The sequence below is a fragment of the Anoplophora glabripennis genome, unplaced genomic scaffold, assembly GCF_000390285.2.
Source record: "Anoplophora glabripennis isolate ALB-LARVAE unplaced genomic scaffold, Agla_2.0 scaffold402, whole genome shotgun sequence".
Lineage (NCBI taxonomy): Eukaryota > Metazoa > Arthropoda > Insecta > Coleoptera > Cerambycidae > Anoplophora > Anoplophora glabripennis.
This window is the reverse complement of record NW_019416506.1, coordinates 128,639-142,657: the sequence shown is the minus strand read 5'-3', so window position 1 is coordinate 142,657 and position 14,019 is coordinate 128,639. Positions and strand designations below refer to the sequence as shown.

The 14,019-nt window shown below is 31.8% G+C and overlaps 4 protein-coding genes across 4 annotated transcripts; 3 read left to right on the top strand and 1 right to left on the bottom strand.

Annotated features, from left to right (window-relative positions):
• Nucleotides 1–347: 347 nt before the first annotated feature.
• On the top strand, nucleotides 348–2,853 carry LOC108910754 (single-strand selective monofunctional uracil DNA glycosylase). Its single transcript, XM_018715458.1, has 2 exons — nucleotides 348–1,188; nucleotides 2,577–2,853. The coding sequence occupies exons 1-2, from the start codon at nucleotides 544–546 to the stop codon at nucleotides 2,835–2,837; spliced, it is 906 nt and encodes a 301-aa protein (XP_018570974.1). The 5' UTR covers nucleotides 348–543; the 3' UTR covers nucleotides 2,838–2,853.
• LOC108910755 (tRNA-specific adenosine deaminase 2) lies at nucleotides 2,737–3,468 on the top strand. The gene has a single exon (XM_018715459.1). It carries the CDS (start codon nucleotides 2,839–2,841, stop codon nucleotides 3,394–3,396), a length of 558 nt encoding a protein of 185 aa, XP_018570975.1. The 5' UTR covers nucleotides 2,737–2,838; the 3' UTR covers nucleotides 3,397–3,468.
• A 2,558-nt stretch (nucleotides 3,469–6,026) lies between these two features.
• LOC108910756 (protein HEXIM2) lies at nucleotides 6,027–7,597 on the bottom strand. Its single transcript, XM_018715460.1, has one exon. The coding sequence runs from the start codon at nucleotides 7,466–7,468 to the stop codon at nucleotides 6,614–6,616; it is 855 nt and encodes a 284-aa protein (XP_018570976.1). The 5' UTR covers nucleotides 7,469–7,597; the 3' UTR covers nucleotides 6,027–6,613.
• A 2,145-nt stretch (nucleotides 7,598–9,742) lies between these two features.
• LOC108910751 (integrator complex subunit 11) lies at nucleotides 9,743–11,694 on the top strand. The gene has a single exon (XM_018715455.2). It carries the CDS (start codon nucleotides 9,800–9,802, stop codon nucleotides 11,582–11,584), a length of 1,785 nt encoding a protein of 594 aa, XP_018570971.1. The 5' UTR covers nucleotides 9,743–9,799; the 3' UTR covers nucleotides 11,585–11,694.
• The last annotated feature ends 2,325 nt before the right edge of the window (nucleotides 11,695–14,019 follow it).

Sequence of the window (14,019 nt, the reverse complement as noted above, 5' to 3'; positions counted from 1 at the left end):
TAATTAAAAAAGGACAAAAATATCCAAAGTAACCAGAACTGAACTTGCCTCTCTTGCTTTAGTGAACGAGAATACAAATACAAATACGTTCAATAAAATTATCTATGTATGTATGTACTTGCGCCATACCTAGAGCCTCACAGCAACGTGGTGGATTTAGTGTCTCTAGATATGTCAAAATGATTTTAAAAAATTTATGTTGGCCCCTCTGAAATTTGACAGATGATGAGTTATCAAATGCAGAGTAGCTGGTTGGTTGATTTTGGCGGAATTTTAAATTCAACCATTCAGCCGTCTTGATTTCAGATTCGAATCTGAACCTGCTAATCATATGCGAAAGAATTTAGCTGAGAAGTCGTGTTTTATGACGTTCTTTGTTTGTTTATTTTTTTTATTTATGTTTTATGCAATTATGCTTTTATCCAGGCAAATTGATGAGTCGCAAATGGCAGTTTTTTTGTTTTAAAGTGTTCCAACAATTTTAAATAGGAGGTAAATATCGATTAATAATTTGTTCTCAGTACAAAATACTAAACTAAAAACATGCTGCGAAAAAAGATTTCTGAAAATTCGTCAAAGAAAAATAAAAAACTGAAGACAGATAACACACAAAATGATCAGCTTAATTTATATGAAGATAACACTCTCTCCACTAATGTATCAAAATATTTTCCTAATGTGCAAGTAAATCAAATTATGATGACAATTGAAAATAAAATATTACAACTGCAAATCAAATTGAACGAGGATTTAAGAGCTTTAGACCTGATTAAACCACCAATTTCGTTCATTTATAATCCTCTCGAATATGCATTTGGACCAAATGAAGTGTATATAAAAAAGTACTGTACAACCCCCAAAAAAATACTGTTTGTTGGTATGAATCCAGGCGCTTTTGGAATGTGTCAAACGGGCGTTCCTTTTGGCGATCCAAAATGGGTTCGTGAGTGGTTAAAAGTCGAAGGAGAAGTGAAGAAACCTCAGATAGAATGCCCCGATAGAAAAATACTAGGGTTCTCGTCCCAAAGAAAAGAACAAAGTGGGCATAGATTCTGGGGCTTGTTTTGTAAACTTTGTGGTACTCCAGAGAACTTTTTTAAACACTCTTTCGTAAGCAACTTCTGTCCTTTAACTTTTTTGGAAAGTAATGGACGTAATATAACTCCAGGAGAAATTAAAAATATTCAGGTATAAATAAATATTTTTCTTTATTGAGGTATTGATTAGAGATAAAATATGTAAGATGTGAAACAATCAGAATAATGTAGACATCTTACTGAAATGAAGTCGCACTTTATATTTGATTTCGTATCAATTTTCAATTAAAGAAATTTGCGATTATGATTTACACTAAAATTTCAAAGTAGTAACATATTTACAATTAAATATATTTTAATAATTTGATACTTAGCAAAAGTAACAATAATTGTATTAAAGTTACTTTTAAATTATGGGACATAAAATGATATAAATGATAGCTGATTTGAAAACATCTCAATAGTCTGAAAGGTCGTAAAGTAGATAAATTTATGGGAGTTATAAAGCTGGATATAATATGTATACTTGACCACACAAAAGCATCAACTGATGAGTACTGCTATATGTTTTACTTGCATTAAAAATATATACAGAGTGTTTAAATGAAGGTGCATAAATGCCATCAGATAATCTTGAAATAATCTTGACAATCTTGATATGATATTTAATATACCAAATATACCTTAGCACAAAGTTTTGCTTCATTTGCAAGTTATTTGAAAAGCATCACAAATATGCAAATATCTCAAAAGATGTTTGACGTAGTTTAATTAAATTTGGGCTGGAAATGTCTAAGTCGAGGTAAAAATTAACTTCATTTGAGTACAATTACATCAATCAGTGGCAGAAGTAGTAGGAGACTTTCTCATTACGAACTGAAAAATTTCTGACGGAAATTTTGTAAGTTCATTTGATTTGCGATTGTATTTCTAAGAAAATAGGTCTCTCCTTTATGCGCAAAGTTAGTATTTTTCTAGTTTGTATTTTATTTAGCTTGAAATAATCTTATGGCATATTTCAACACAATGAAATTAATAATTATAAAACATAGTTAAAACAAAAAGTTTATATAATGTTTTTTGTCACTAGAAATGCGATGATACGATATACTTAATGTCGAAGAAATCATTTACATAATTTTATATTTTACTACATATAGCAAAGAACATTGCTCCAAACATAAAACTAACATGAAAGACATCCTTTTTCCTAGAAATATCACTAGAAAAAGAATCTAATTTCCAAAATATACATTTGCATCGAATTTCTGGGGTTCAGAGTAAAAGTGACACTCCGTATCTTCGCCACTGGTTGAGGTAGATATGATTTCATTGGAATTTTACGTTTAATTTGTTAAGTCATTAACATAAGATTCCGTTTTTTAGATTTTAGCACTGTATCTCGAAAACAAAGCATTTTTGAACATCCATAAGTTTTTTCTTATTTTGACCACCCAAATTTCAATTTTAAATTTGACCTGTTACACCCTATATGATTTTAATTTATGTCATTTTCTAAATTCGTTCAATATCTTTTAGGATCGTAAGGATTTAGAATCAGTTTGTGAGTCATCGTACTTAAACTTGGTCCGTCTGTTGAATCCTGAATTCATTATACCCCTAGGCGAATATATGGAAAGGAGGACAAAACAATTGTGTAAAAACAGTGACGTCAACGTGCAGGTTATTCGTATGCCCCACCCTAGCCCGAGGGCCGTTAAAAATCAAAATTGGCAAGAAAAGGCTGAAAATTTTCTCCGAGATCATAATCTTATCCAATATTTTCAAAACGATCAATAACATGTCAAATAACCCTGAAGCTGTTACAAAAGACCAAGCAAGTGACCTTCAGTTATCTAAAACAGAACAGGAATTTATGGAAAAGGCTTTTTTTTACGCGCGACAAGCTCTAGAATCGCAGGAGGTTCCGGTGGGTTGCATATTTGTTTTTAACAGGGAAATTGTAGCGTTGGGACGTAATACTGTTAACGAAACACATAACGCAACTCGCCACGCGGAAATGAACTGCATCGACCAAGTGCAAGACTATTGCAAACTAAACAATTTGGACCTGCATCCCGTTTTCTCGGAAATATGTGTGTATGTAACTGTAGAACCTTGTATAATGTGTTCAGCTGCGCTATACGATTTGAAAGTTAAAAGTGTCATATTCGGATGTAGGAATGACCGTTTCGGCGGGCAAAGTGTTTTTGATGTGGGTAAAGTTTTGAAACCGGTGACCACTGTGAAAGGCGGGTATAGGGCTGATGAGGCAATGCACTTGTTGAAAGAGTTTTACAAAGGCACTAACCCGAGTGCTCCTATTTCTAAGGTCAAATTAAAGGGAAAAACTAAATGAAATTTATGAGTGTTTTCTTTGTTTTATTTTTTATATATTTTACGTTTTGTTCGAAGTTTTGTTACATTATATATAATAAAGTTTTAATGAATAGAAATGATTTTTCCTATAAATTTAACTTGACTTGCAAAATTGGATACGTGGGCTCCTCATAGCTCATCCCTAAATCTGTAAAGTAGAGATGGGCGGAACATGACTGATTCGGCTCTTTGTACGGAGCCGAGTGAACTGGTTCCTTCTCAGAGATCTGTCCCGGCTCTCGGATTTGTGCATCGAATGTCGGAAGAGGTGAACCGAAATCAAGAGTAGTGCACCCGCACTCGCACAATTCATACAGTGCAGGTATCAGGTGTATTATTTGTATTATTCGCTACTTTTTCAAATAATAAATAAGTAGTGAAAACAAATTTTCATTCAAATACAAAAAAAAATAAATTCACCAAAAAATAATTATTTAATAAAAATTAATTCCAAAATTTTCTTTTTTTTTTCCTTACATGCTTTCTAAATTGCTAGTTAATAATCAACAAAATATTGATTCTAATATATTTGTATAAAAATAATACATAATTCTATTAAACAATCTATTTTATGTATATGTTTAATGTATCGGGTCGCAGTGTACTAGAAAGAAAAGAAGGGCTACTGCGACCCGTGTAGCCGAGTGTTAGTCATGACAAATTCGGCTCAATTGAGCCGGCTCACTGAACCGGCTCCGTATGAGGAACCGGAACCGGTGAACCGGGTCAACAAAATGAACCGGATTTCTCATCTCTACTGTAAAGTGTTTACAGTGGTGGTCATGGTTACTGACGCTCAGAGTAGCGCATATTTACTATGCAGTTTGGGCTCTGTTTAGTCCGACCGTAACCAAATAATAACTATTCACTGCTTTTTTTTTCTTATTAAACGTAACTTGTTTACTTGTGGTATAAAATTTTGTAACCTATGTATTGTTTCTTGTGTTCTTAAAAGATTGTAAAGACAGACTAACAGCACTTGCAATGCTACCTATTGGAAAATCTATGATACGAGAAATACCAAACTTTAATGAGAAAGTAATTGAAAAGTATATTACAGACAAAAGCGGAAGAATGGGCTTACACTATAAAAAATAATTTTCCCTATATTTTAATTGTACTTAAAATAAAACTACCCAATTATATCTGATTTCTTTTTGCTGGGCTTTGTACCTATCTAAATTTTTTCACCCTCCGTGATATGGAAGTCGAGAGCCGCCACTGGCAAGCTAGCTGAGACATATTCAGCAATTCTTATTTTGTCAAATCAATATTGACTGTTTGCCCGTCTAGTGCTCTGTAGTGATATTATTTAGTTCACCTAAATTAGCTTAAAAAAAATAGTAAACAAACTTGAAATAATTTTAAACAATATTTTAAAGTTTTATTTATTTTTTATTATATTTTGTAAAGCAGCAAAAGTTTGATGTTTAATAAATTTATACAGAGTGTTACAAATCAGTAAGTCAAACCGTTAACCATATATACTTTGGACTAGAAAAATGGGACTTTTCTTATGCCACTTTTTATTTCGGAGCCCCATTTTCAAAATACAGGGTATCAAAATCTAAATTTTAAAAACTACTAAAAGAAAAATTGAGGGAAGAGAAATCCGTTAGTGCTTTGATATTTTACATCAAAATTACACAGAAAGTGTGCCTACTTAGGATAAATAAAAATATGTGCCAAATTTCAACCAAATATCTCTACAATCACTCATTTGTTTGTATGCAACTTCATTTTTCTCGAAAATGGTACATGCTACCGAATTTCGACAGATATACCTTTTTTTTGTAGTATGCTTTAGATTTTACACAACCGTTTAGAAATGTAACAAATTTTGACTTAATATATTTTTTTCAATTGTACCCCTCCTATTACCTGTATCGGCGACACTGCTTTTCAGAAAAAAACCACTATTCTTAACGCACAGTTGACGATACTCGTGTATAAATTTTGACATTTTTATCTTCAGTCGATTTAAAGATAATTAAGGAAAACCATTTGGAAAGTAACAACTTCAACACACTGTATCTCGAAAACAGGGCATCTAAGAAAAAAACGTTATATGAACTACTTTGATGAAGCACTTGAACACAAGTTTTTTTGAAACATGAATGAGACACCTTGTATAAAATTATTTTAATATTAATATTTTTTATCTTTTTGACTTTTCTTCGTTATTTGAAATATTTCTTCGGGTCAACAACTATGATTTAAAAAAATATATATTTGATACATGTTGTTAAAATGCATGGTTATATAGTAAAAATGTATTTAATTTTTTTGCAGCAGTTATCAAATATGTAGAGCAGAGTATTTGACGATATGCTAATAATCTAATTAAATTTCATGCGTTTGGTAATTTTGTAGCTAGCAAAATTATAACAATTTAATCTAAAATAGGTCTAGTTTCTACCAAGACAGCTGGTCTTGTGGTATGGACCATTCGCTTCTGGACATTGTATATGAAAGCATTTGATGAATTTTTTTGAAGATACAATATTTCTTTACCAATGCTTCAAACCATTTCTTAATATTTTAATATCAAATTAATATTATTTTTAATTATTATATATTTTTCATTAGTGTATTGGATTTAAAAAAAAGTAGATTTAAAATTATTCTATTTAAATTTTATTATAATAAATTATAACTACGATAAACTTTCATATATATCTACAAAATATTTACTTATATAAAAACATGCACATATACTTAACATCCAAAAAAAAGCAACGCATTTTCGAAAAAATTGTACTTACATTATTACATGGTACAAGAAGAGCAGTCTATAAATGTTTCGTAAGTATTACAGTTATTCATACCCAATAAAAAAATACATAATTAATGAAATTGTCAGATAAGTTTCTGATTATTTATACATTTCAATCACTGCTATTCTTGTATTATTTAAACTAAGTAAAATGTGAAATCCTAATGCACACTGATAATTAAAAAAGCGAAAATACTGATACATTAAAATAGCCGGTTGATATTGGGTATGTTTCGTGTTGAACAATTCTTACACAGGAAATAATTAAATTTAACAAAATGAAGATAGTAAAATTGACCTTTTTGTAAAAAAACTAATGCTAGGGATATATTCAACACTTTTATTTCACTGGTGATCTAATTATTCAAACTCTAAGAAGTGAATTAATAACACTAAGAAAAGTTTAGTTTTTGTTCCGTCACTACACCGGATCGACACTTGTAGGGGATGTGGAGGCACGTCCATTAGTCTGACTATAATCTATCGTGGAAATTGGACTGCCAGATCTGCTGGAAGCGCTGCTGCTACTACTGCTTGATGAACTGCTACAAGAATCACTGGAGTCCGTTTCAGAATCCTCGGAATCTGAAGCATTTACTTTACTACGTAGTACATCGTTCTCTCTCCGCAAACGTTCATTTTCAATCATCAGCCTTTCTACTTCTCTCTTCAGCTCTGGTATGTTATCTTCAGATTCTTCATCCTCCTTGTCTTTATTCTTTTGTAAACGCTTTGACAGCTGTTCTAATTTATTTTCGAGCATAATGTATTCTTCTATTAACTGAGTTTTCGACATGGCTTGTAATCTTTCGGCATGAAGGCTTTCATATTGATCATCAAAGTCTTTAATTAAGAATTGTTCCTCATCGTCTGGTGAAGAATAAAATTCTCCATCTGAATCAACACTAAAACTCGAGTCTCTAGTTCTGCCAAGTGTTGATGTTGAAACTTGATCGAATGATTTCAAGTTTTCATCTAAATCTTCGATAAGCCCATGATCTTCGAGAAGAAACTGATTACTGTTATGAGGAGCTTCAGGTTTTATCAGCTTATTGGACTTTCGACTGTTTTTAATAAACTGTTGTCTACGTTTGGATTTCCCGCGTCTCGTTTTTCTTTTCTTGGGAGGAATTTCTCCATCGTTTAGCTTCGGTCGATGTTCGGTTTTTAAAGAGGCGCGCGCATCTTTCTCTTGGACGACGTCGCCACTTGGAATTGTTTCATTCACTTTTATATCAGTTTTTATGTCCTCAAATGTTGCACAAGATTCACTCATTTTAACAGATGTTGTTTGATTTTCCTCAAATATCAATAATATATACGCACTATGGTGTCTTATCAGGAAACACTCCGCGAAATAACTGACGATGAAATGTACACAACTTCGTCGAAATCGCCATTTTCTGTTCAGTTCAGTTTTATTGTTTTTCCCTAGGCGCGCTGCAATCGACCCCCTCTGAAATCACTACGGGAGGGGAAAGAAGAATGAGTCCATCCAACGCCCAACCCAACCCTTCCTTCTATTTAACTATTTACATTTATTATAATATTGTATACACACTTATTACTTATTTTGTTTGTCAACATACAGAAATGCTGAAAATATAAATAGAAAAAGAAACGTTGATGATATGAGTAATGGAAAGGTGTTTTTTATTATTAAGTTTCAGAAACCCTAAAAATTAATTTTTGGGCATAAGTGCATCATACTACTACATACATAAAATCATACCTATATTAATTGTACCTTAGATAGGTACACAAATTTATTTTTACAATATACCTACTTGTATGAAATTATTTAGATGAAGTGTATCTTTCTACAATTGAATTTATAATAAATAATTTAACTTCAAAAAAAATCAGTGGCTGTACAAATAGATTCTAATACTCATGCTTAAAACAGAGATTCACATGGATATGGAACACCCTGTATTATGAATTTCGTTTTTGTATACCTATATATATATATATATTTTTGTTTCGTGATTAATTTTGCCAATTAAAAATAAAATTGGTGCTAAAGTTCTGCTACTGTTTTCGATAAATACGTATATGTATGTATGCATGTATATATAAATAGAGATCTTATACAGTATGTTTTGTGTAGGGTGTAGGATGTAGAAGAAAGGAGAGTTAAGCAAACAGCAAATCATCGATGTATAGTGTGTCAACTAACTAACAATTGGGTCACTAATGAGATTTACCCATTAACAAAACATATAAGATGAGCTACTATTCATATAATATGTATTTCATTGAAAAGTTACAGTGCCATCTAAGAACCATTTATAAATAGTGCCATTGTCGGAAATATGTTTACTGTTCGATTTACCAATTCATTTAATTACATTAAAAGTGAAATAAAGTTATAAAATTGTGGAAAAGTTTTAGTTTCTTGTTTTCGGTCAAATCTATGGATGCAGTTAAAATAAGTTAAGTTATAAAAATAACGAGCGTTCAAATAAAAACGTGGTCAAGTTGGTTCTGAAAATTTGGACGTAGGGCGTAGCGTATAGCAAATGAACTTACCCGTCATCTGTCAAAGCGCTGTATCGCCGCTTTGTTATTGAAACTGACAGCTGCTAAACAGCTCGTTGAGAAATGAGGTGAAGTTGGTCGCTATAAACTACGCCCTACGTCCAATGTGTCAGAGCCAACTTCGATCACGTTTTTATTTGAACGCTCGTTATTTTTATTATTTAATTAGAGATTTAAATTAACATACAATTCGAGAAATAAGAGCAAGTCTGTAATTTATTTTTAGAGAATTATATTAATATGGGGGGTGTATAAAAAGTAAAATTAGGTGAGACATTTATGGAATTTGTTTTTTGCTATTTTTATTAGAAGTGTTTATTATAACAGTATAACAGATCCGTCTCACAAAATATTTATTCATTTCAAATTTATTTTCCATAATGTTCTAATAGAATTGTACCCGTTTGAACATACATTCTAAAATAATTATTTAAATAAACAATTACTACATAATGTCTCAATTTATTTTGTAAGCAGTTATTTATAATACCACAGGTATTAAAAAAAGTAATTACAATTATAACAGGAAGAATAAACAAGGAACCCGAATTCATACAGGAAAATTGACAAAATTTGTTAATGTAATGGTAGAAATTACTTATAGTTTTTACCGCTACAGTCGTTAGTATTCCTTGTACACCGAGATATTTTCAGTATTTATTGATTTATTTATATTATCTACTTCAAAGCACCCTACATTATTTATTTTAAAACTTTTAACGCATCACAAAAACGTCAAGGTTGATTCAAAGATTCAAACTGCAGCTTTCTTTATTTCCCCTTCACTATTTCGAGGTATGTGGGATGTGGGACACTATCGCCCTCTAATCTGGTAAGATATTTGTTTATATGGAGTCCGGACTCCTTGCTTCTATTGACCTTGTTATCCATGGAGACTAGATGTATAGTATCCATGTTGTTATCCTTCAATCTTCATGGATTATAAAGTCTATGACATGACAAATAAATATTTTTCTATGGACATTAATGACATTATCCAAACTCCAAACATAACCTCTACTCTACTACATTTCAAAGTACAGAAGAATAAACTAAACCATTTAAAATGCCGGAAATAAAAGTAACTCCACTGGGGGCCGGACAAGATGTAGGAAGAAGCTGCATTCTCTTATCTATAGGCGGCAAAAATATCATGTTAGATTGTGGAATGCATATGGGATATAATGATGAACGAAGGTTTCCGGATTTTTCGTATATATCGGATGGGTCCTTGTCGCCTTTGATAGATTGTGTGATAATTTCTCACTTTCATTTAGATCATTGCGGTGCCTTACCTTATATGTCTGAAATGGTGGGGTATACTGGGCCTATTTACATGACACATCCGACTAAAGCTATAGCTCCCATTTTACTAGAAGATATGAGAAAAGTTTCAGTTGAAAAGAAAGGAGACCAGAACTTTTTCACTTCACAAATGATCAAAGATTGTATGAAGAAGGTTATCGCCGTGACTTTACATCAGTCCGTTATGGTTGATAATGATATTGAAATAAAAGCGTATTATGCGGGCCATGTTTTAGGTGCTGCAATGTTTTGGATTAAAATCAGATCTCAATCCATTGTTTATACTGGCGATTATAATATGACTCCAGATAGACATCTTGGAGCAGCTTGGATAGACAAATGTAAACCAGACTTACTAATTTCTGAATCAACTTATGCTACAACCATCAGAGACTCCAAGAGATGCAGAGAAAAAGATTTCTTAAAAAAAGTACACGAATGTGTTGACAGAGGGGGTAAAGTATTAATACCAGTGTTTGCTCTAGGTAGAGCTCAGGAGTTATGCATATTATTGGAAACATACTGGGAACGTATGAATTTAAAAGCTCCAATTTATTTTGCATTAGGTCTTACGGAAAAAGCTAATAATTATTATAAAATGTTTATTACATGGACAAATCAGAAAATTAGAAAAACATTTGTACAACGTAATATGTTTGATTTTAAACACATTAAGGCATTCGACAGACAGTTTATAGATAATCCGGGACCAATGGTGGTATTCGCTACTCCTGGGATGTTACACGCAGGTTTAAGTTTACAAATATTTAAAAAATGGGCACCAAACGAAAATAATATGATCATTATGCCAGGGTTTTGTGTTCAAGGAACCGTCGGTCACAAAATCCTCAATGGTGCAAAAGTTGTGGAATTTGAAAATCGGCAAGTCGTAGAGGTTAAAATGGCTGTGGAATATATGAGTTTCTCTGCACATGCCGATGCTAAAGGGATTATGCAGCTTATTCAGCATTGCGAGCCATCGAATGTATTGTTGGTACACGGAGAAGCGGCAAAAATGGAATTTCTTAAAGAAAAAATACAGCAAGAATTTAACATCAAATGTTACAATCCAGCAAATGGGGAAACTTCAGTTATAACTACACCAGTAAAGATACCAATAGACGTGTCTCTTTCACTGCTGAAAACCGAAGCGAAAAAATTTAGTTCCTTGCCCCCAGATCCAAAACGTAGGCGGACTTTACATGGAGTGTTGGTGATGAAGGACAATAATATTTGTTTAATGGACGTAGAAGAGGCTTGTAAGGAAGCTGGGATAAACCGCCACGTGATCCGATTCACATCCACAGTTCATTTAAACGATTCCGGTCCTTCGTTAGCTACGGCACATAAATTGCATGGATTTATGAAAGAAAAATTACCACAATGGTCAGTAACTTTTTCGGAGGGAGAAATTTCCGTCGAATCTGTGTTGGTGAAAGTGGAAGGGGACGATGATGAAAACAAAAATGTGTACGTTTCATGGACTAATCAAGACGAAGATTTAGGCAGTTATATATTAAACCTGTTGAACTGTATGGGCCAGTGAGAAACTTTAATTTAAGTTTTGTGTATATTTGAGAAAACTGTAAGAACTTATATTAAAATTAATTTTTTCATGACGCCTCAGTATTATTTTTAAAATATAAAAAATGGATTCGACAAAAATTGGTTTGGATTATTTTTTTTAATTCCTCATATTCCTTATACAAAGTGGCTGGTAAAGAAGGAGCCATAACCTTATAGTCAGCTTAGGTGAAAATAAACCGGTTTAGATCAATGTAAAGTAAATACATATAAGTTTTCCAATTAGGAAAAGTTGCTCAGTTTATGCTCATATAACAAATCTGAATACAATTCAGCAACAAATTTGGCACATGCACATGTTCAATTGTTAAAAACTTTTCCCAATAAAATTTTCCGATATCTTATACGATAACGGTTCTTTATTTACATCTATAATGCAACCCTTAAAAAGTGACCTAAAAATTATTATTTGGCTAGTTCTTTTGTAAAAAAGTGACTTTAGTGATCGGTCTTTAAAAGAAATTTCAAAAACCGATTTAATTAAGCGTACTGGAAGCTTTGAAATGGCATTTAATGATATTTTAACTTACTAAAGGGTAGTGATAAAAAATCTAGTCTATGAATATTAAATGCATTTTTATGTTTTATCAATTTTTTTTTAAATAAATTTGTATAGTGCAGTACTTTTATACTGTGTAATTTGGCCAGTCCTGTGATAATATGGAGATATTTCTTTTTCTTTTTATCTTTTATTTAATACATATGTAACTTAAGGCAGATACAACAAAAATTATGTGTTCGTTAATGAAAGGAAAACTGTAATTTATTAATGTTAAATTTATATAAATTGCTCGAAATATGTAATTTTATGGTTTTTTCAAAGTTAACGCACAAGCTTAAGGTTGGCATTTTATAGACAAGAAATTGCACTTTTAATGAGACAGTAATAGAAAAAGGAAACATTATCCAAATCATAGACATGTTGAAATTCAAGAATTCCTTTAATTTTTCATTATGAAAACATAGCTATCAGGAAATGTCACTATTTTAGCTCGCCTCTAGATCTGTAAAGTGTTTACAGCGGTGGTCATAGTAACCGTGAAAGACGGAGTGAGAGTAGTGGATTTACTATGCAGTCTGAAGTCTGGTTAGTCCGACCGTAACCACATAGTAGTTATTCACCGCTTTTTTTTCTTAATAAATGTAATCTATTCAGGTGTGGTGTAAAATTTTGTTACTTACATGTCGTTTATTATGTGTTTTTAAAAAAATTGTAAATGTTTAAATTGATTGTAGTACTTGCAAAAAAATGGTGCGAGAAATACTAAACTTTAGTAAAAAAGTAATTGAAAAATTTATTTTGGACAAAAGAAGAATAATGTTGAGTAAATTTTCTCTATATTTCAATATTTTTTAAACTACCCAATTATATTTGATTTTTTTTGCAATATTTTGTAACTAAATTTTTCTGCCCTCCCTGTATGGAAGTCAATAGCAGCCACTAAGTTCAGGCAACGCAATGGTAAACATAACAGTTAAAAATATGCTTTTATACACTGGAGTCTGGAGAAAACTTCAATAACTGGTACAGTGAAGAAATATTCTTTCTAACTTGCTTAGATTTTCTAAAACTCGACAAAAAAGTGCTATAAATTCACCAAAAATTACCCATAAAAACATCTTCCTTATAGTTATATTTATAACCTTAGGGGTCATTCTGAAAACCTTAGTCTTCCGTTTTTTTTTATATCGTTTCCACAGATTTTGAGAAAACAGGCATTTTTTGAAAGTTTACATTCATTACTGCAAAAAATTGGTATATTTGTTGCCTATTACCAAAATACACAGTCTCTGAGAACGGATTTGTTATTTTTCTGCATTTATCAGTTTCAGACAGTCAAGACTTGGAGGTGCTCTACTAATTCGAGTTTATATACAAGGTGTTTCCTAAGTACGGTCCGTAATTATTAAATTTGGAACGAATACACTGAAAATAAATTCTTCAAGACAAATTGTCTGAATCTGGTTTGGACTGAGGTAGTACAATACTGGAGGTCATGAAGGCTTTCAAAAAATGTAATAAAATTTCCAGGGTCGTATTTAAAAAAATGAAGTTGATGATGGTCCTGGAGAGACGAAATGTTACATATAAAATTTATTATGCCATTCAATAGAGGACAAAAAGTGGCCCTGAGAAAGTGTTCTTCATTTTTCAATATCACCTCAAACAAGACTTAAATGAAACAAAAACGGACTTCTAAAATTTGAGATCCCTGTAGTGAGAAGCGAACTTGTAACAGCCTGTATTTTTAAATAGCAACACGATATTTTTTAACACAATGTGACAAATCTTCAAATTCTAAATAAAAATGTTATGTCACATTTCTTTAATGGAGTAGCCATTTTCGAACAATCAGCAAAAACAACGAAAATAATCTGCAGTCGCCAGGAACTAAA

What these genes read in the sequence shown, in the direction of transcription:
- LOC108910754 (XM_018715458.1), top strand. Translation starts at nt 544, where the DNA reads ATGCTGCGAAAAAAGATTTCTGAAAATTCGTCAAAGAAAAATAAAAAA. An exon ending in GAGAAATTAAAAATATTCAG is followed by an intron (nt 1,189 to 2,576) that starts GTATAAATAAAT and finishes AATATCTTTTAG; the next exon opens with GATCGTAAGGATTTAGAATC.
- LOC108910755 (XM_018715459.1), top strand. Translation starts at nt 2,839, where the DNA reads ATGTCAAATAACCCTGAAGCTGTTACAAAAGACCAAGCAAGTGACCTT.
- LOC108910756 (XM_018715460.1), bottom strand. Translation starts at nt 7,468, where the DNA reads ATGAGTGAATCTTGTGCAACATTTGAGGACATAAAAACTGATATAAAA.
- LOC108910751 (XM_018715455.2), top strand. Translation starts at nt 9,800, where the DNA reads ATGCCGGAAATAAAAGTAACTCCACTGGGGGCCGGACAAGATGTAGGA.